Source organism: Nyctibius grandis, chromosome 17 (genome assembly GCF_013368605.1).
Source record: "Nyctibius grandis isolate bNycGra1 chromosome 17, bNycGra1.pri, whole genome shotgun sequence".
Classification (NCBI taxonomy): Eukaryota; Metazoa; Chordata; class Aves; order Nyctibiiformes; family Nyctibiidae; genus Nyctibius; species Nyctibius grandis.
Window position 1 is genome coordinate 867,839 of NC_090674.1, and position 21,437 is coordinate 889,275.

Genomic DNA, 21,437 nt, shown 5'->3' on the forward strand with positions numbered 1-21,437 from the left:
AAGCTGAGTGATTGCCTGGAACAAGCAAGCCGCAGGAAGGTGAGGGACCACTGCACCCAAGGCCAGGCCATGGGGAACAGAGGACATCACTCTTCCACCACCACCACCACCTTGGAAGTCAGGAGAGCCGAACCACAAACGCAGGTGGAGGTGGCGCTTCTTGGTGGAGCCCACCAAGAAGCGCCACCTCCACCCTTGGTGGACCCAGACCTCGGGGTCACAATTCCCCTGCACAAATGGTCCCCCAACCCTCACACATCACCAGTGGAGGAGGAGGCTAAGGCCAATGTGCACGTGCAATGACTTGAGCAGCACATAAGATCACTACCTTGTCATCTCAGGGAGGTGAACAAGTCATGGGAGGATCCGACTAGATCTGACGTTACATGCCGGGATCCAACCTGGACACCTCCTTCTCCATCAGTACATTCCCACCTCGGCTCCTCGCTGAGCAGGCGAGCTCCTGGAGGAGCCCTGTGCACCTGGGCAGAGGAAGGACATCTCCTCAGCAGCTCTGATCTTTGCCTCTCCTGTTCTTGGTGGAAAAAGAGAAGCTGGAGATGTCCTACCAGCTCCAGGTGCCATCGGGTCTCCCTGGTAAAGCCAAAGGCATGCTTCCCATGCAGAGAGGACAGCAGGGCTGTCCCAGGGGTACATTTGAGATCAAGATTGATTTATTTTCTCCACTGCTCTGGCACAGAGGCATTCAGTGTCCCTACACATTCCTGTCTCACCCTGGCAGCTCAATCACTCGAAGCCAAGGGGAACACACGAGGACTGTGAAACACCCACCTTTTGAAGAGCACCTGAAGCCTGCATGGCACTTTTGAGGACACTATTCCCAGAGAAGAGAGCTCCAGGTCACCCCGTGTGACAGACTCAGGGGTTTGGACTAGCTGGGACAGAGACCAACACTCTGGTCACAACAGACCCTTCTGCGCAGGGTTTTGACCGCTCTTCCCAGGCCACAGAGCTTCCTAAATATGGGCATTTTAAGGAGGGGCAACATCCAGCCCTGAAATCATTACCTGCCACACGTAGTCACAGTGAGGGACACCAGAGCCGGACAGGTAGGACATATTTTACAGCATTATCACATCTGCCCCAAGCATTTTTGCTTTTTGCCCCAAGCCCTTTCAGAATTGACTCCACCTGATATCATCTGCCTCTCGCTACAGCTTGGCACAAGTCAAAGAAATAAATTACTCAATCACTAGAAAATCCAGTAAGACTGAACACAGAATTAGTCTCGTTAAAGCCCAGAGCAAGTACTGGCGGTATCAGCATTTTTGTTTCTTGGTCTCTTTCCTTGCTCTGCCTTTGGCAGCGTGTTCACACAGTGTCCTCACGTGTCCTCACGCAGGGACTCTGCGCACAGGGTCCCGTACGGTCACTTGTGTCACTTGGTCAGGCCCTGGAAGTTGGGCTCAGTACACGGGGGCAGCGCTGCCTGCCGGCTCAGCAGCTTGTCCAGGATGTTTATTTCAGCATCTCGTCTCTCGATGTCCTCAAACGGAGTCCAGGACATGTCGTGCTGGAGCTTATAGGCACCGAGAAATTCGTGGGGACTGGTGCCCCATTCCTGGAGGAGAAAGGAGAGATTCATATCACCGCTCAGTTTCACAGAATCACAAAATTGTTGGGGTTGGAAGGGACCCCTGGAGATCATCCAGTCCAACCCCCTGCCAAAGCAGGGTCACTCACAGCACGATGCACAGGGTCGTGTCCAGGTGGGTTTGAATATCTCCAGAGAAGGAGACTCCACACCCTCCCTGGGCAGCCTGTGCCAGGGCTCTGGCACTCTCAGAGTAAAGAAGTTTTTCCTCATATTGAGATGGAACTTCCTGTGTTTCAGTTTGTGCCCGTTGCCCCTTGTCCTGTCACTGGGCACCACTGAGAAAGGTCTGGCCCCATCCTCTTGACACCTGCCCCTAAGGTATTTGTAAGCATTGATAAGATCCCCCCTCAGTCTGCTCTTCTCCAGGCTGAACAGCCCCAGCTCCCTCAGCCTCTCCTTGTAGCAGAGATGCTCCAGCCCTCTGACCATCTCCGTACCCCTCCGCTGGACTCTCTCCAGTAGTTCCTTGTCTTTCTTGAACTGGGGGGCCCAGAACTGCACACAGTTACTCCAGGTGTGGCCTCACCAGGGCAGTGTAGAGGGAGAGGATAACTTGGACCTGGGCTGTGCTGTCCCTCAGCCCCAACCTCTGCCCATGCTGGATAGCCCTACCACCTTTGAAGCAGTCCCAGCTACGTGACCATCCCATCTTCTAACCTAAAAATAGGCTCAACTACCCTAAGTCTAAGACCAGCTCAAGCTACAGTGCTGCTGACGCAGGGACGCTTGGGGATACAAGACCTCCCTGGCCCGCACAGATCTCCTCTACGTGCTCGGTGCTTTGCTCTGAAGCCTTCACCCTGCACGTAAGAAAACGGTGGCCTGGAAGGAGGATACCTCCAAGACCACCCCTACCAAGGTGCAGACTGACACTCCCTGGGCTGAAGCACCTAGGGAGGCCATGCTGCTCAGAGAGCCACAGCGGACAGGGAAGGCCCAGGGCACGTTGGCAGTTCGTTACTTCCAGAGAAAGAACTGCCGGGACTGAAAGGCAGAATTGAGGTCCACACACCAAAGGTCTTCTTGCCCACCATCCACCAAGAGCTAAGAGAACTTCATAATACAGCTCTAACACCAGCAGAGTCGCTCAGACCAAGGACAAACGCCAACTGAGCAGGAGCCAACAAATGCCTCCATCAAGTTGGTGCTTTTGTCTGAGGTCCAGAAGTGCCCAACCACCGCAAACATGTTTTTTTCCCTTCCCTGCTTCCTCAGGGGCTGTTACCACCCACCTTGGGAGACAGGATGGAGAAGTATCGCTGGCCACTCTCCCGTCTGTACATGTAGTAGATGTTTCCTGGCTTTTTCACGAGGTTGCAGGCCACATGGTGCAGATCAGCATCTCTGTTAGCTTCATCCAAGACCTGAAAATCAATTTTAAAATTCCCACGCTTGAAATAAAATGACAGCACAGTATTGCCTCTCAGCCAGAGGCCAAGACACATCGCTTGACACACCCCTCGCGACGCCTCGTCCTCCTCGGCGCATGTTTGGCTTCACGTGGCGCACCTTTACTTGCCCCAGGAAGCAGATGTTTTCCAAAGAGACAAAGTTTTTTCCAAGTTTACCCTGTCAGCTGGACCTGCATCCCTCCACAGAGGTGGAGATACCTCCAAGTATCAAGGACCTCTTCACCACAGCCCCAGGTTCAGCTCTGTGCCTGACCCCACGACGTGCTGGACTCGTTCCTGGTCTCTGTACACAGCTGCTGGACCCTGGGGACTTCCCTGCTGCGGTCCCCAAGGGAAGGGACAGCAAACAAAGGGGAATTCATCTCCCCAGCTCCACCAGCTGACTGCTCCACAGCTCCGGCTCCACCAGTTAACGATTATATGACATAGTGGCCCCGATGGCAGCGGGCCAGTGGCAGTGACTGGCAGATCCTTTCCCACTCATGCTCTGAGATTTCACCCCCAAGGGTGAAGTCTGAACTGAAGAGGACAGCTGAGCCCCGCTGGGCTCGCTGCCGGAGCCACCAGGAAATGAGCTGGGACAAGCTGGAAAGCCAAGCCCATCGTGAGGTACCAGCTCATCTTCTCCCAGGGGCTCACATCCAGCCAGAGCACCGTCATCACCCCACTGCGCCGAGTCCTCCCGGGAGCACAGCGCACGTGCTATGGTGACAGGAGCTGCCTGTCCCAAAACCAGTCACCTCTCTGTCCTTCCTGATGCCTGCACTGGTTTTGACTAGCCACCCTCGTTCCTCTGCCTTCACAGAAGTCCTCCCCGATGTGCAGAGGACTCAGGGAAACCACCAAAAACAACCCTCCCGTGTCCCCAGCTGATACCAGACAACAAACCCTCGTTATTTTCCGCGTCCTCACCTTCCGTGCCTGCTCCTGCAAGTACCGAATCTGCTCAGCGATGACGGTCAATTTATTGCAGGCGTTCGCTCGGATGAAGTCGTCCGCCTGCAAGGAAGAACGAGGTCTGGTCAGGACGGGGAAGAGCCCGCGGCCCTTCGGACCCTGCCGTGCTGGGTGTGCGCTGGGGAAACGGGAGTCGTGGGCACCGTCGGGGCTTTAACGGGGCTGTGGGTGCCCTGCGGGGGGCTGGGGGGCAGCCGTGGCACCCCCAGGCGGGGGGGGTGACAGCTGTGGAGCAAGGACCAGGCACTGGGAGTGTCTGGACATGCTGGGTGGCAGTGGAAGGGAGCAGTAGGACATACTGGGAGGCACTGGGGTGGACCGAGAGGTGGTGGGATGCACTGGGAGGAGGCAGTAGGACTTACAGGGAAGCACTTAGGTGGACTGAGAAGCTGCTCTGGGGAACACACTGGACTAGGACGTAGTACTGGAAGGCACTAGGATGTACTAGGAGGCACTAGGGGGATAGTAGAACATTCTGGGAGGCACTGGGATAGACTGGGAGGCAGTGGGAGGAGCAGTAGGACATACCAGCAGGAGCTGGGGTGGGCTGAGAGGCACTGGGAGTCACTGAAGGGTGACTAGAGCACATCAGGAGGTACTGGGATGGACTGGGAGAGTGGGCGGTAGGACACACCTAGGCACACTGGGTTGGGCTAAAGGCAGTGGGACATACTGGGAGACAGCAGAGTGTACTGGGATGGACTGGGAGCTTAGTGGGATGTTCTGGGAGTCACTGGGGGGCAGCAAGGCACAGCGCGAGGCACTGAGGTGCGATGGGGGGTACTGGAGGCCTAAAGAGTGCGGCCCACTGCGGAACACGGGACGGTACCGGGGCATACTGGGACGGGACACTGGGACATGTTGGGAGGCACCGCGAACCACACCGGGAGACCGACGGGGACACCGGAGAGCAGCGGGACGTGTCGGGAGGCACCGCAGACGCCGCCGGCTGAGGAGGCCTCGGAGACAGCCGGGAGGCAGCGGGACAACGTGTACCCGCGCGGCCCCGGGCGCGGCCCGGGCGCGGCCCTGCCGCCGCCGTCCCGCCGCCGGGGCCCGGCCCTCACCTGCTGCACCTGCCGGGCCAGGGCCACCAGGTCCCCGGGGTCCCCGACGCGGGCGGCGCGGCCTGCGCTGCCCTCCACCAGGGCCAGGCCCGCTCCGCCTGGCTCCCCGCCGCCCTCCGCCGCCATTACCGGCCCGCCGAGCCCCGCCCCTTCCGCCCCTGGGGCGGAGCTTCCGACGCGGCGGGGCGTGACTACGGACGGCACCGGGGCGGGGCTACGGGCGGGGCGGCTGCGGGGGCGCTGATTGGCCGGCGGGCGGAGCGAGGCGGGAGGGGCGGGGCGTGGTGCTGCCCGGTGCCCGGTCCGGGGGCGGGGCGTCCGCCGGGGCGGGGCGGGACCGGGCGGAGTGGGGCGGGGCGCGGCCCCGAGGCGCGGCCCCGAGGCTCAGCCATGGCGCTGCCCGCGCTGCTGCCGGTGCTGGTGCTGCTGGCGCGGGCGGCGACGCCACCGGAGCCGGGACCAGGGCCGGTAGCGGTACCGGCCGACCCCCCGCTGCCCGCCCAGCCCCCGGACGCTCTGTTCGCCGCCGGGGCCGAGGCGTACTCTCGGGGTGACTGGCCCGCCGTGGTGCTGCATATGGAGCGGGCGCTCCGGGCCCGGGCGGCCGTGCGCTCCCGGTTAGCGCGGTGCCGCCTGCGCTGTGCCAACGCCACGGCCGGACCGGCAGAGGGGACCGAGCCCCAGCCCGAACCGGTGCTCCGCGACCTGCTGTTCTTCCGGGGGCTGCTGCGCCGCGCCGCCTGCCTGCGGGGCTGCGGGCCCGCCGCGCCCTCCCGGTACCGGCTGAGCGACGAGATGGACCGGGAGTTCAGCAAGCGCAGCCCCTACAACTACCTCCAGGTCGCCTATTTCAAGGTGCGGGACCGGCGGCAGGACCGGGACGGGGCGGGGGGGGGCAGGTTCCGGGGGCGGCGGGACCGGCAACGACCCCGGGAAGGGGACGGAGCTTGTCCCGGTGCAGCGGGATCCGGGATGGGGGGGGATGCCCGGAGGGATCCCGGGACCCGCGGCGGGAGGTGTGGGGGGAGGGGGTAGGAGCGAGAGAACCGGGTGGGGGCGATCCGGGGAGGGTGGTCCCGGGACCCGGGAGGGGTCCGGTTCCCCGCCCCGGCGCGGTGGGGGGTGTCGGACGGCGGCCCCGGGTTCTGCCCGTCCCTCCCCTTCCCCCCCCACCCCGCAGTGCCACGTCGGAGCTCGCTGGAGCCGCCCCCCGTCGCCTCCCTCCCTCCTTCCCGGCTGCGGGACCCCCTGGCCACCGTGATGCCCCGGGGACGGGGGTCCCCTCCGCACCCCGTGGGGGATTCACACCACGGGGCGGGCCCCTTTCTCACCCCCCACCCTGTCCCGTCCAGATGAACCGGCCGGCGCAGGCGGCGGCGGCAGCGCATACCTTCTTTGTGGCCAACCCCGGGCACCAGGAGATGAGGCAGAACCTGGAGTACTACCAAGCCATGGCGGGGGTCCGCGAGGACGACTTCACCGACCTGGAGGCCAAACCCCACTTGGTGAGACCCCCCACTGCCTTGGGCGACCCCTCCCAAAACACCCTTCCACTGCCAGACCTGGGGAGGTCACACCGCAGCTGTTGGCTTGGCAAGTTCATGAGGTGCCACCTTGGTGCTGGAGGTCCATCCCCATCCCATGGGGACAAGGCACCCCGGGTGCTCCACCGCAGGGAGCGGGGCGTTGAGCCCCCACCATCATCTCTCATCCCTCCACAGACCGAGTTTCGGCTGGGTGTCCGGTTTTACACGGAGGAGCAGCCGGCTGCCGCCATCCTGCACCTGGAGAAGGCACTGGAGGAGTATTTTGTGGCAGACGCCGAATGCCGCGCGCTTTGCGAGGGACCCTACGACTACGAGGGCTACAACTACCTGGAGTACAATGCAGACCTTTTCCAGGCCATCACAGGTAGGAGCCGCGTGTGCTGTGTCCTGTCTCAAGAGTTGGGGACAATCCTGGGAGGTGGTGGTCCCCAAAGAGGTCCCCAAAGACCTGGAGGGTGGTGGGTCCCCAAAGAGGGCAAACCCCGTCCTAGGTTTCACCAGGAGGAGGGTGGCCAGTAAGTGTCAGGAGACGTTTGCCCATGCTCAGTGCTGGGGGTTATGCCCAGGAACCCCCCAAATTCCAGAGGGATGTGGAGAAACAGGAGAGGGACCAGCAGAGGGTCACCAGGACACAAGGATGGGAGGCTGAGGATGGCCACTCTGTCCCCAGACAGCAGCACAGCCCCACCACCGGTCACGCAGAGGTGGGCGACCACCATCCTTGAGGGTTTCCACCACCAAAAAAGCTGTCAACAGCCCTGCTGCGAGCAGGAGGTTGAAGTGGAGACCCCTCAAGGTCCTGTCCACCACCCCTTGGGCGACCACTAGCAGCAACACAGGGTTTTTCTCCACCAGATCACTACATGCAGGTGCTAAGCTGCAAGCAGGGCTGTGTTACGGAGCTGGCCTCCCAGCCTGGCCGGGAGAAGCCCTTGGAGGATTTCCTGCCCTCGCACTTCAACTACCTCCAGTTTGCCTACTACAACAGTAAGTAGCTCATTGCCCTGTCCTCTGTTGGCCATTGGAGCTGGACATTGTGCTCTGCACAGGCTGTTCTTCACAGGCTGAAATCATAGACTCGCAGAATGGGTTGGGTTGGGAAGGGACCTTCAAAGATCATCTAGTCCAACCCAAGATGCAGGGGCATCTTGCACTAAATCAGGTTGCTCAAAGCCCCATCCGACCTGATCTTGAATGCTTCCAATGATGGGGCATCCACAACTTCTCTGGGCAACCTGCTCCAGTATCTCACCACCCTCATCATAAAAAATTTCTTCCTTGTGTCCAGCCTAAACCTGCCGTCTTTCTGTTTAAAACTGTTGCCCCTTGTCCTGTCACTACAAGCCTTGGTAAAAAGTTGTCTCGTTCTTTCTTGTAAGCCCCTGTTGTGTATGGAAAGGCTACAAGAAGGTCTCCCTGGACCCTTCTCATCTTCAGGCTCAACAACCCCAACTCAGTCTTTCTTCATAGAGGTGTTCCATCCTTCTAACCATTTTTGTGGCCTCCTCTGGAGTCGCTCCAACAGCTCCATGTCCTTCCTGTGCTGTGGACCCCAGAGCTGGCCGCAGCACTGCAGGTGGAGTCTCACCAGAGCAGAGTAGAGGGGTAGAATCCCCTCCCTTGACCTGCTGGCCACGCTTCCTTTGATGCAGCCCAGGATGTGGTTGGCCTTCTGGGCTGTGAGCGCACATTGCCGGCTCACGTCCAGTTTTTTGTCCACCAGTATCTCCAGCTCCTTCTCCACATGGCTGCTCTAAACCCATCCATTCCCCAGTCTTTACTGATACAAGTGCAAGACCTTCCATATGACCTTGTTGATCTTCATGAGGTTCACACCACCTCACTCCTCCAGCCTGCAACGTGCCACAGGAGAGCTGGATCTCGCTGCGCTTGGTTGCAGGAACCCTCAATGTCATGTTAGATGCTGGGTTCTGGGGCAGCTTCACTTTCCAAGTGAAATAACAGCCTAGAGAAGCATTTTTTTGTGTTTCCTGCCAGCTATCCACCTCTTGTTCCAAACCACAGAGGCATCCTCCCCCTCCAGAACAGTTAGTTGTAAACTTGGGTGTATTTGCCTGAGTTATTTTATTTTTCGTTCACCTCCTTAGAAAAATCTAAACTGTTTCTGTGCAAACTTCTCCAAAAGGAGGGAAAAAAAAAAATGAAGTCCAAGAAGATTGAAAGGCTGCAATCCTTTGCGTGAAAGTGGGTCAGGGTGCTTAAGTGGCTGAAAATTGCTGGTTAGCCTGGAAATGGGTGGGTCTTGCTGCCTGGAAATAGGCTTCAAGATGTTTTCCAAGCGAGAAAACTACCCAAGTAGTGGCCCTGATTTCTGGTCAGATGATTTCTGAAGGCAGGAGAGCACCTTGAACTCTTAATGCTGCCTTCATGGCAGCAGTTATCTTTGCTCCAGGGTATCTGCCCTACTTGGGAGACTCTTTGGAGAACAAGGACTTTCTTGTTTCTCCTCCATATCCGTGTTTGCTCTGTCCCTGATGCTCTTGGACGTGCCGTAACAGCCCCATTTCTCTTTGCAGGTGGGAATTACGAAAAAGCCATTGAATGCGCCAAAACGTATTTGCTCTTCTTCCCAAACGACGAGGTGATGAACCAGAATTTGGTGTATTACACCGCCGTCCTGGGGGAAAACCTGGCAGGACCCATCCAACCTCGAGAGGTGAGTGACCGGCTGGGATGAGCCATTGCAGGGACATCTTCTCCCCTCCTGGGGCTCGTAACCTTTGCAGAGGTTTTGGGGTCTGCTCTGGATGGGACTGCTCTGGTCCAGCCACCCCATGAGCCAACAATGTGCCCTTGGGGCCAGGAAGGCCAATGGTGTCCTGGGGTGCATGAGGAAGAGTGTGGCCAGCAGGTCGAGGGAGGTTCTCCTCCCTCTCTACACTGCCCTGGTGAGGCCACACCTGGAGTAACTGTGTGCAGTTCTGGGCCCCCCAGTTCAAGAAAGACAAGGAACTACTGGAGAGAGTCCAGCGGGGGGGTACGGAGATGGTCAGAGGGCTGGAGCATCTCTGCTACGAGGAGAGGCTGAGGGAGCTGGGGCTGTTCAGCCAGGAGAAGAGCAGACTGAGGGGGGATCTTATCAATGCTTACAGATACCTCAGGGGTGGGTGTCAAGGGGATGGGACCAGACTCTTCTCAGTGGTGCCCAGTGACAGGACAAGGGGCAACGGGCACAAACTGAAACATGGGAAGTTCCATCTGAATATGAGGAAAAACTTCTTTACTTTGAGGGTGCCAGAGCACTGGCACAGGCTGCCCAGGGAGGGTGGGGAGTCTCCTTCTCTGGAGATATTCAAAACCCACCTGGACACGACCCTGTGCAACGTGCTGTGGGTGACCCTGCTTTGGTAGGGGGTTGGACTGGATGATCTCCAGAGGTGCCTTCCAACCCCAACCAGTCGGTGATTCTGCAAGATGGAGAGGAATGGATGGATGCAAGACTTAACAAGGTGGAAAATAGCTGAGAGACTGGAAAACATCACTGACAAAATATCTTTGGCCAAGTGAAGGCTTGATGGCTTGCACAAATGGACCAGCTCTTGCAGGAGAGGTCTACGAGAGGCAGACGGACAGACTTTTTAGGAGGATCTGAGCCCACCTCTGCTACAGACTTCCACAACTGAAGTGAAATTGCTTAAAAAGGAGATGATTTGGCTTGAAAATAGCTGGATCTGGATGTTTGGGTGCTGCCTGGGAAGTGGTAGGCAGGGATGGAGGTCTCTGCCCCATGTCAGGTGGAGCAGGGAAGGGAATCTGGTTCTAAAGAGCTTCCTGCAGGAGGGATGTGCCTGTGCCTCTGTCTCCCCCGTCCTCTCCCCAGGGCTCATCCACACGGGACAGGGAAGTTCATGCAGGATGGGGAAAGCCACTTGCTCCCCAGCTGCCAGAGGGACCGGGAAACGAGGGCTGCGGGTCTGGAGCAAGGACCGCAGCAATGATGTAAACCCTGCACCCTCCTGCCCTCACTTGGGGTCTTTCCAGAGCCTTTGTGCTGCACCCTCACCCCATCCCTCTGCCCCTTGCCACAGGAGATCCAGGCATACCGCCAGCAAAGCCTGATGGAGAAGGAGCTGCTCTTCTTCAGTTACGATGTCTTCGGCATCCCCTTCGTGGACCCGGTGAGTGGTGCTGGATCAGGCTGGACGCGGTGGCCAGATGGTAAGGGAATAAGGGGTCTGCATCCCAGCCAGATCCTCGTCCAGCTCCTGATGTTGTTCTTCTGGCTGCAGGACACGTGGACACCTGAAGAGGTGATACCAAAAAGGCTGCGAGAGAAACAAAAGTGAGTGCCCTCCCAAGCTGATGGTCAAGCCTACCCAACGGGGGGACCGATGGGACGAACCCTTCTTCTTCCATGGGGTTTGGGCCAAAGGCCGTGACCATGGGCCTGCTGCCAGGGAGGGTTTTTGGGGCTGGAGCTGGAGGAGGCTGCTGGAGGGCAGAACTTCACTCCCTGTTGTCCCTTGGGGTGATGAGGATGGGTGGGTCATCCCAAGCAGCTCGGGGTGAGGGCTGCATTGAGATGACTCTCTCCAGCCCTGGGCTTTGTCACTGGCCCATGGAGACAACTTGTCCTGCCCTTGTCCTGGTGCCCCTTGTTCCTGACGTGGGGACAGTGGGGCGGTGGAGCTGATGGCTGCCACATGCCCAGGGTGGAGCGGGAGACGGCGGCACGCATCTCGGAGGAGATCGGCAACCTCATGAAGGAGATCGAGACGCTGGTGGAGGAGAAGGCCAAAGAGTCTGCCGATATGAGCAAGTTCATCCGAGAAGGTACGGAAGTCCAGGAGGGGAGGTGGGATGAAAACCTCCATGTCCCCACTGCCAGCTCGCAGGGGGTCCCTCCACATGGGTGGTGGCAGGAGCACATGGCAGGACCACGGCTTCCCTCAGCGCTGTACCCTAGGGTTGGTGGCACCCATCCCTGTGTCCTCCTGATCTCGTTTGTGCCACAGGTGGCCCCTTGGTGTACGAAGGAGCCAGTGTCACCATGAACTCCAAGACCCTGAACGGCTCCCAGCGTGTTGTGGTGGACGGGGTCCTTTCCGACGAGGAGTGCCGGGAGCTGCAGAAACTCACCAATGTAAGCGTGGGGACAGGAGGAGAAGGCAGGGATGGGGCAGGGGATGCTGAAGGGTCCCATCTTGTGGCTCAGAAGTTGGACCGGTAACACCAGTTGGGCTTTGCAGGCAGCTGCCTCGGCTGGGGACGGCTATCGTGGGAAGACATCTCCTCACACCCCCAGCGAGACCTTCTATGGCGTGACTGTCCTCAAGGCCCTCAAGGTTAGGGTGGCTGCAGGGAGAAACAGGCCGTGGAGGCAAGGGAGGGGGGGCTTGGAGCATGCAGCTGCCCATGCTTGCCCAACCCACCTAGGGCTGAGCCTGTGTCCCATCCATCCCCCACAGCTGGGCCAGGAGGGCAAGGTGCCCCTGCAGAGCGCCTACCTCTACTACAACGTGACGGAGAAGGTGCGGCACATGATGGAGTCCTACTTCTGCCTGGAGGTCCCGCTCCACTTCTCCTACTCGCACCTGGTGTGCCGCACAGCCATCGATGGTGAGCATGGCCTCGGAGGAACACAACCCGAGGAGAAGCAAGTCTCCTTCGGCCTCTTCTCCTATCTGGGTCCTCTCCAACAGCTAGGGTGGTCTGGTCTTGAACTTTTCCTTGGAGACCTCCTTGTAGCTCCCTAACCTGCTCCTTTTCCCAAAAGGAAGGTGTGGGGAGCTTGTCCCTAAGCCTGGTTTGGGAAGATGAGTAGATCTGTTGGTTGCCTCCAGCGGGGTAGGTGGCTTCATGCCCTAACGGATTTCAGCAACTGGAGGCATTTGGGATTGGGTGCTGGGAGAGGCTGTGTCTAGAGGGCCATGGAGATGCCATGGGACAAGTGCCATGTGCCTCTCATGGTCCACTCTCCAGTGAGCGGAAGGCTTTAGGCTACAGGTGACTTTCTCATCACCTCCGAGCACATGGCACTTGGGGACAGACCCCGGTCCTGCAGGGACAAAGGGATCCTGATGTGACAGGTCTCATTCCACCCTAGAGAAGCAAGAAGGCCGGAGTGACAACAGCCATGAGGTGCACGTGGACAACTGCATCCTCAATGCAGAGGCCCTGGTGTGCGTGAAGGAACCGCCAGCCTACACCTTCCGGGATTACAGGTATTGGTGGTGTCTATCAGCTAGAGCTTCCCCACCCGAGAGCACCACAGCTTGGTGGCATCTGGGTTGGGAGGAGCAGGGTGGGAGGACAACCCAGCCTGGGCTCTCCTGCCTCTGCCTCTTGCCATGGTCTTGGGGAAGCCCACAGTTGCTAGAGCTGTGGCCTGGGGTGATGGTCATCACCTCCTCTTGTCCCCTGCTTCCTTTAGTGCCATCCTCTACCTCAACGGGGACTTCGAAGGAGGAACTTTCTACTTCACTGAGCTGGATGCCAAGACGGAGACCGTAAGTAGCTCAGCTCCTTGAGGATCCACGTGCAGCACCAAACCCAGCTCCTGCCTGCTGGCCCCGTCCCCTGGGAAAGCCCCTCGAGCCACCACAAGGGATGAACTTGGGCTGGGGGAGACCAACCCACCCCCCTTCCCACCAAGTGTGTCCTGACCAGGGTCTCCCATCCATCGCAGGCCAAGGTTCAGCCGCAGTGTGGTCGTGCCGTGGGCTTCTCCTCCGGCTCGGAGAACCCCCACGGGGTGAAAGCCGTGACCAAGGGCCAGCGCTGCGCCATCGCCCTCTGGTTCACCCTGGACCCTCGACACAGTGAGCGGGTAAGCTCCCTCCTTGGCCGCGGGTGGGTGGTTTTGGGGGGGACAGTGGCCACGCTTATCCCCGTGGGTCTGCCCCACAGGAGCGCGTGCAGGCGGATGATCTGGTGAAGATGCTTTTCGGCACGGAAGAGGGGGAGTTGCTGCGAGAGCCAGAGACGGAGCAGGAACCACCGGAGCAGGAACCACCAGCTGCCATCACGGTGGGGAAGGATGAGCTGTGACGTCCCACGGGGACCAGGATGTCCCTGCCAGGACTGGTGACACCAGCGTTGCGGCCTCAGGCTGCTCAGCCGTGGGGCTGCCGGACGGGACCCCCCCTCTGCCCCCCACAGACGCGGGGTGGGGAGTTGGGGGATGCCCCGCACCCCCCCTGCGACACCCAGCCTTGCCCTGCGGAGCTGCCGCTGGGCCTGGGGCTATCACAGAGGCTCGGGGAGGGGGGGGGTGACATGGGGGACAAGGGTGGGATGCTCTTTTGGGGTGAGGACCCAGTGCCACACGTGCCTTTCCACTCGCTCGGCTGAACCTGCGGCTATTTAAGTGCCTTTAGGGGATGAATAAAGGTGGGTTTTTTCTAAGCTGTCGCTCGCTGAGCCGGGGGCTGGAGGCTGCCGTCCCCCCACCCCGCAACCCTTGGCCGTCGCCCGGTGTTGGGGCGCATCCTTCCCTCTGCAAACATCCACCTGAGGGTTTTGCAGCCGTGCAACCCCAGGAACGCGTTTGGGGGACAAGGGGGACTTTTAGGAGGGCGAGCAGGTCCCAGGAGCAACGCAACCCCTGGCTGAGCCCCGCAGCGTCCCCTGGACCCCGCTCCAGCAGCGTGGGAAGGGACCCGGGATTTCGGGGAGGAGGGAACCGTCCTTGAACAAGAAGGACATTGAGCACCGTGGCACCCCTGGAACAGGGCAGGGAATTGTTCCCTGGCCATTACCATAACCATCCGGGGAATGTGGGCAAATAAATCCTGCCCCACGCCACCGGGGCCGGGCACCCCCGTAATATTTGGAGAGGGCGTAAGGCAGGTCCCGTTCAGCATCAGGGTGGGAGACGGGGGGGTCGTGGGGGACAGTTTCTCCAGGATGAATGGATGGTCCATGGGTGGTTGCCCACCGTGCCGCTGTCCGACCCCGGCCGGCCGAGCGCGTGAGCGGACTGCTGATGAGGCCGGGGCGGTTAACGATTGCCAGGTCCCGGGGCTGCCACTGGTTTGGTGGCACCGGGGTGGTGGCATGTGCCCCCACGCACACCCCGTGTCCCCCTCCTGCCGGGGAGATGCCGCCATCAATGCCGGCTCTTGTTGGTGCCGCGGTGGCATGCCCGGATTCCCCCCACGGAGAGGCGAGGGTCAGGCCTGGGGGCGTGGGGGGCACGACCCCCTTCCCCGCTCCCGTGCTGAATTCCTAGAGCCACCCCCGGGGCCTCTGCGGCTGGAGGGGGGGTCCCAGCCCACAGTAGCGGTGCAGGGGGTCGCGGATGGGGTGGGGGCTCACTGCCCCCAGCCTGCCTTCCTGCCTCTCTTGGGGGGACCCCCATTTTCCCCATCTCCCTCCACTGTCACTTGGGGGTTCCCATCCCCCAAGACCCAAATCTCCCCCCATGCCCCAAATCCTCCCCCAAGTTTCAAATCTCCCCCTCCAGCTCCAAACCACCCCCCCTGAGACCCAAATCTCCCCCCACCAGGACCCAAATCTCTCCTCTCCAGGACACATATCTCCCCCTCTCCAGGCCCCAAATCTCCCCTTCCAGACCCAAATTGCTCCTCCTCAACCCCAAATCTTCCCCCCCCAGCCAGATCCAAATTCCCCTTGGGCCCCACATCTTCCCCCCCCAGACCCAAATCTTCTCCCCCTCCAGGCCCTAAATCTCCCCCCTGACCCCAAATCTCCACCCCAAGACCCAAATCCCCTCCCGAATTCAAATCTCCACCCCAAGACCCAAATCCCCCCAGAACCCAAATCTCCACTCCACCCCAACCCAAATCTTCCCCTGCCTTGACCCAAATCTCCCCCCCCTCAGACACAAATCTCCCCTTGGGCCCCAAATCTTCTCCCTCCAAGACCCAATTCTTCACCCCGCCAATGCAAATCTCCCCCCGCCTCCAGAACCCAAATCTCCCCAGTACTTCAATCCCCCCAGGACCCAAATCTCCATCCCCGAACCCAAATCTCCACCCAAGGCCCCACATCCCCCCAGGACCCAAATCTCTACCCACCCCCAACCCAAATCTTCCCCCCCTTGACACAAATCTCCCCCCCAGGCCCCAAATCTCTTGCCCTAGCCCCAAATCTCCCCCCACCTCCCCCATACCTGAATCCCCCCAGAACCCAAATCTCTACCCCAGTACCCAAATCCCCCCAGTACCCCAATCCCCCCCAGGACCCAAATCTCTACCCCCCCCCAACCCAAATCTTCCCCCCCCCCTTGACCCAAATCTCCCCCCCAGGCCCCAAATCTCCCCCCACCTCCCCCGTACCTGAATCCCCCCCAGTACCCCAATCCCCCCCCCCCGATCCAAATCTCCCCCCGAGGCCTCAAATCTGCTCCACCCGGCCCCAAATCCCCACAGAACCCAAATCTCCCCCCAAGGCCCCAAATCTCCCCCTCCCCGCACCCCAAACACCCCCTCCCCGCACCCCAATCTCCCCCCCGCCTCCCCAGTCCCCTCCACGTCCCCCCCAGTCCCCCCCCCCCCCGCCCCAAGGGCCTTCCCCCTCCTCCCAAGGCCCCCCCGGAGGGGGCGTGTCCGGGGCCGTGTCCAGCCGGGGCGGGGGCGTGGCTGGGCGTGGCGGCGGCGGCGGCGGCGCGGGGCTCGCGGGCGGGCAGGCGGGAGGCGGCGGCAATGGGCGGCGGGGCGCGGGAGCTGGCCGGGTACGTGGCGGCGCTGGGCGGGTGGGTGGCGGCGCTGGCGGCGGCCGCGGTGCCGCAGTGGAGGCAGAGCTCGTACGCGGGGGACGCCATCATCACGGCCGTGGGGCTGCACGAGGGGCTGTGGATGAGCTGCGCCGCGCAGAGCACCGGGCAGGTCCAGTGCCGCCTGCACGACTCGCTGCTCTCGCTCGACGGTGGGTACGGGGGGGGGCCCGTGGGGATCAGCCCCGCTTCCTTCCGTGGGGTGGACCCCCCTCCGTGGGGCTGAGCCCCTCTGTGGGTTTGACCCCCCCCCCAATATGGGTCTGAGCCCCTCTGGGGGTTTGACCCCCCCCCTTATGGGTCTGAGCCCCCCCTATGGGTTTGACGTCCCCCCTATGAGTTTGACACCCCCCCATATGGGTCTGAGTCCCCCCTATGGGTTTGACGTTCCCCCTATGAGTTTGACAGCCCCCCCCTTATGGGTCTGAGCCCCTCTGTGGGTTTGACACCCCCCCCATATGGGTCTGAGCCCCTCTAATGCCCCTCAGCCCCCCTCAAAAGTGTCTGAGCCCCCTTTGCCCCCACAAATGATCTGAGCCACAATGTGCGTCCAGGCTCCCCCCTCCACCCCATGGGCCTGAGCCCCTTTTGACCCCCAACCCCCACCCCAGGTCTGAGCCCCTTTTGGCCCCATGGGTTTGAGCCCCTTTGTGTGTCTGAGATCCCCACCCTACTCCAGCCCCTGCGGGTTTGAGCTCCGGGGTGGGCATCACGTTTGAGGAACGACAGTGCCCCATGGGGCCATCGCAGCCCCCGGGGCTGTGCGTCACCCCCGTGGCATTCGGGGACTGCGGGGCCACTGTGGCCAAGGTGTTTCCCAGCCTGGGCAATCACGGTGAGGATGAGTGTGGGAGGGAGGAAGGTCAGGGAAGGGATTGGGAGCGGTGACCTGAGTCAACCTGAGGTCTCCCCACCAGCCATGGTGACACAGGAGCCACGGAGCGAGGACAGGGTTAAGGCCAGGTTCATCCCCAGCGTGGGACGAGGTGACCTTGCTTTGGGAGAGACCGGCCGTGGCCGAGAGCACTGGCTGGCGAGCGAGCGGCTTTTCTTCCCCTCCCTTGCAGTTCACATCCAGACCTCCCGGGCTCTCATGGTGATTTCTCTCCTCCTGGGCTTCTTTGGCATCATCGTGAGCGTGGTGGGCATGAAATGCACCAAAGTTGGTGAAGAGGATCCCGTTACCAAGAGCCGCATCGCTGTTGCCGGTGGTGTCCTCTTCATCCTCTCCGGTAAGGCAGCTCCAGCCCTTGCACCTCTCTGATGTAGGACCTCAAGCACCTTTTAAAAGCTGTTTGATGGAAGAAAAGGGTGAGGAGCTGGGTTGGTGATGGGCTGATGTTCAACGTTTGATGTGCAGGTCTGTGCACGTTGGCCGCTGTGTCCTTGTACGCAACGCAGGTGACCTACGAGTTCTTCAGAGAGAGCACCGTCCCCATCAACGCCAGGTAAGAGCCCGGCTCGGCGGATGCTCTTCATCTGAATCTCGGCTTGTCCCTGCGCTTCCCGCAGGACCTTCCCTTGCCGGTTTTGGCCACGCGCGGGGTCGTAGGCAGATGTGCCGTGCGGAGTGGGACCGGTGCCGCCCCGCAGCTGCCGCGGTGCAGGAGGTCTCCCTGATGCTAAAGCTTTAGTCGGTACCACCGCTGGCTTTGCGCTGGGACGGCGTGAGAGCACTCACATGCAGTTTCAGCCCGAGGGAGTGTTAAAGCACGGGGAGGTTGCCCAGGGAGGGTGGGGAGTCTCCTTCTCTGGAGATATTCAAAACCCGCCTGGACGCGACCCTGTGCAACGTGCTGTGGGTGACCCTGCTTTGGCAGGGGGTTGGACTGGATGATCTCCAGAGGTGCCTTCCAACCCCAGCCAGGCTGGGATTGTGTGAAACCTGATAGCTGGATCTGGCCAACGTGAAAGATGGGGATGGCCAGAGAGAAGACAACCCAACGTCTGCCTTGATGTCACCCGTGGCCTCGTCAGGGCTTCGAGCGCCCTTGTGCCCGTCTCGGTTTGCACCTCAGCCTTTTCTGCCCCCCTCACTGATGCTGCCTCCCGCTCTCTCTCGCCGTAGGTACGAATTCGGCTCAGCTCTCTTCGTCGGCTGGGGGGCCGCCAGCCTCACCCTGCTGGGGGGGTCCCTCCTGTGCTGCTCCTGCCCGGCCAAGGAGCGGCGAGGACAGCAGTACTACCGGCAGGCGCAGCCTTCGACAGCTCGGGAGTACGTCTGACCCCTCACCCTGCCCTCCTGTCGCCCGGCGCCTCCCTCCCCTCCCAAAAACAGGCAAGACCCCAGCACTCCCACCCCGGCGTGCTCCCTGGGTGCCCCATGAGACCTTTCTTCTCCTCCTCATCTTCCAGGTTTCAGCGCTGTTTATAGAATCATAGAATTGTTTTGGTTCGGAAGGACCTGTAAGATCATCGAGTCCAACTGTTAACCCAGCACTGCCAAGCCCACCACTAACCCATGTCCCTCAGCACAACATCTACATGGCTTTTAAATCCCCCCAGGGATGGGGACTCCACCACTGCCCTGGGCAGCCTGTGCCAGTGCTTGACAACCCTTTCGGGGAAGAAATAGTGTAGCGCCATCCTCTAAAATAGAATCACAGACTGACAGGATGGTTTGGGTTGGAAGGGACCTTAAAGACCATCCAGTTCCAACCCCCCTGCCACAGGCAGGGACACCTTCCACCAGACCAGGTTGCTCCAAGCCCCATCCAACCTGGCCTTGAACACTGCCAGGGAGGGGGCAGCCACAGCTTCTCTGGGCAGCCTGGGCCAGGGTCTCACCACCCTCACAGCAAAGAATTTCTTCCTAATATCTCATCTCAATCTCCCTCTTTCCATTTAAAACCATTCCCCCTCATCCTGTCACTCCATGCCCTTGTAAAAGTCCCTCTCCAGCTTTCCTGTAGCCCCTTCAGGCACTGGAAGGTGCTAGAAGGTCTTTTAGGAGTTTTTTTGGGGTCGTAGCTCCCGTATCCATCATTGCCAGGTGGGTTGACCCCCCCCCCCGCCAAGGGTGGCCAGGGCCGTGGGTGGCCGGACTGCGTCCGTCTGTCACGTGGATGGTGCAGAGCGATGGCGATGCCGGTCCCCGCGGGGGCTGTGCTGCACAGAGGCACTTTGTGCTGGGACCCCCCCCGCTCTCTGCATCCTACAGCCCTGGTTTGGGGATGAAGCTGGTGCTTGGTTTTTGCCGGGATGAAGCTGCCGCCCACCTCCATCAGACCCAACCTGGGGCTGGAGCATCCCCGCGCCCCACTTTTGGCAGAGGGACGCTCTCGGGGTGTGAGCGTTTTCCCCCTCCTCAATGCTACCCTAAAAGCAACATATTTTTTTTTTTTTTTAATATATTATTATTAATTCTTGATTCGAGCAGGCGAGGAATTAGAACCCACCCGGTTGCTGGCACTCCAGCTGAGCTCTGCCAGCTCAAATCTGCCCTGGGTTTAGTTCTCACCAGGCGCAAGTATGTGACCTCGTTAAGCAGAAGAATAAATGTCGTCGGTCAAATTAAAGCAGCCAAAAAAGGGGCTTTGAACACAAAGCTGGGGCTTGTTTTGCCTTTCGGTGCCCAGCGCAGCTATTTCAGGTTGCCGACGGACAGACCCGTGGATCTGGATTCCTCCCCGCCGTGTCCAAATCCCTCTCCCCCCCCAGGATCCCCTCGGAGCAGGCGGTGAAGTCGTCAAACGCCAACGCACTAATTGCCTCCACCTCCTTGGACCTCGGCTCCACCGCTACTAACTGCCCTGCAACCGCCGCATCTCCCATTTCATCCGTGAATCCCCCCCAAACCCCCCGTATCTCCGTCCGTCCGTCCATGGTGCATGTGCTGTGCCAGCCAACCTGCAGGAAAAAACGGTGCAAATGATCCAAAGAGCTTGATTTTATATATATATATATATATATGTATTTTTTTTATCCCAATTAGCTGAAGTAGCTGATTTTTTTTATTTTATTTTACTCTATTTTATTTTACTTTATTTTATTTTACTCTATTTTGCTTTATTTTGCTCTATTTTTTTACCTTACTCTATTTTACTTTACTGATTTACTTTACTCTATATTTTACTTTATTTATTTTACTCTATTTTACTTTATTTTGTTTTATTTTACTCTGTTTTGTTTTATTTTACTCTATGTTACTTTATTTTATTTTACTTTATTTTGCTCTATTTTACTTTATATTTTGCTTTATTTTACTTTACTCTGTTTTACTTTATTTTACTCTACTTTGTTTTATTTTACTCTATTTTATTTTATTTTACTCTATTTTGGTTTCTTTTACTCTATTTTCTTTTATTTTACTCTATTTTACTCTATTTTATTTTACTTTACTCTGTTTTATTTTACTCTATTTTACTTTATATTTTACTTTATTTTACTTTATATTTTACTTTATTTTATTTTACTCTATTTTGTTTTATTTTGCTCTATCTTATTTTATTCCACTCTATTTTAATTCTTTTTTTTGTCTATTTTTTTTTTCCCCTCTATTCTCTTTTCTTTTCCTTTATTTTATTTTGTGCCCATGCGCTGCTTTAGCTCAGGGTGTGATTTCTTTTTCTCTCCACTAACAGCCTCTTTCTCTCTTTAAATCACAGACCCCCGGTGAAAGTGTCTTCACCCCTCAGGGGAGAGCAGTGCTTGTAGTCTGGCTTCACCCATCACGTGCTTGGGTGGCTGAACCCAACTTACGCCGTTCCCCTCCAAAAATACACACCAAACCCGCAGCAGTGAGGACTGAAGAGGAAAGTTGTGCTTTAAAAAAAAAAAATCAATCAAAAAAGCGTTTTTATATCAAGAGCGCAGCGTTGTGTGGAAGAATGTTTTTATCATTTTAATATAAAATTGCATTAACTTTTCTACGGGATGCGTGGCCGTGGGATGGGACCGGGTGGGATTTTTAAATGCTTTTTTTTTTTTTGGCTGATTGTACTAAAAATCGTGACTCAGTGGTATTAAAATATTTCCGATCATGGGCATCTTCCTAAAAATCGTCTCTTTGTTCTCCTCCCTTCCAAATCTGGGCCAGTCCTGTGCAAGTGAGCCCCGAGCCGGGTTGAAGACGCTTCTGCAGCGTGGTCCAGGCAGGAGATCCTCCCCCATGCTGGAGGGTTTTTGCCCTCCTGG

The 21,437-nt window shown here is 58.7% G+C and overlaps 3 protein-coding genes across 3 annotated transcripts; 2 read left to right on the forward strand and 1 right to left on the reverse strand.

Annotated features, from left to right (window-relative positions):
* Positions 1-652: 652 nt before the first annotated feature.
* On the reverse strand, positions 653-5,192 carry C17H1orf50 (chromosome 17 C1orf50 homolog). Its single transcript, XM_068414603.1, has 4 exons — positions 5,055-5,192; positions 3,943-4,029; positions 2,851-2,982; positions 653-1,582 (listed from the first exon to the last, which is right to left on the reverse strand). Exons 1-4 carry the CDS (start codon positions 5,178-5,180, stop codon positions 1,400-1,402), a joined length of 528 nt encoding a protein of 175 aa, XP_068270704.1. The 5' UTR covers positions 5,181-5,192; the 3' UTR covers positions 653-1,399.
* Positions 5,193-5,444: 252 nt separating this feature from the next.
* P3H1 (prolyl 3-hydroxylase 1) lies at positions 5,445-13,839 on the forward strand. Its single transcript, XM_068414570.1, has 15 exons — positions 5,445-5,909; positions 6,407-6,559; positions 6,776-6,965; positions 7,457-7,588; positions 9,139-9,278; positions 10,651-10,740; positions 10,852-10,904; positions 11,274-11,395; positions 11,578-11,705; positions 11,812-11,907; positions 12,031-12,181; positions 12,669-12,786; positions 12,996-13,071; positions 13,251-13,391; positions 13,472-13,839. The coding sequence occupies exons 1-15, from the start codon at positions 5,445-5,447 to the stop codon at positions 13,610-13,612; spliced, it is 2,196 nt and encodes a 731-aa protein (XP_068270671.1). The 3' UTR covers positions 13,613-13,839.
* Positions 13,840-16,230: 2,391 nt separating this feature from the next.
* On the forward strand, positions 16,231-21,166 carry CLDN19 (claudin 19). The gene is made up of 5 exons (XM_068414595.1): positions 16,231-16,453; positions 17,369-17,533; positions 17,662-17,749; positions 18,370-18,516; positions 20,909-21,166. Exons 1-5 carry the CDS (start codon positions 16,231-16,233, stop codon positions 20,955-20,957), a joined length of 672 nt encoding a protein of 223 aa, XP_068270696.1. The 3' UTR covers positions 20,958-21,166.
* The last annotated feature ends 271 nt before the right edge of the window (positions 21,167-21,437 follow it).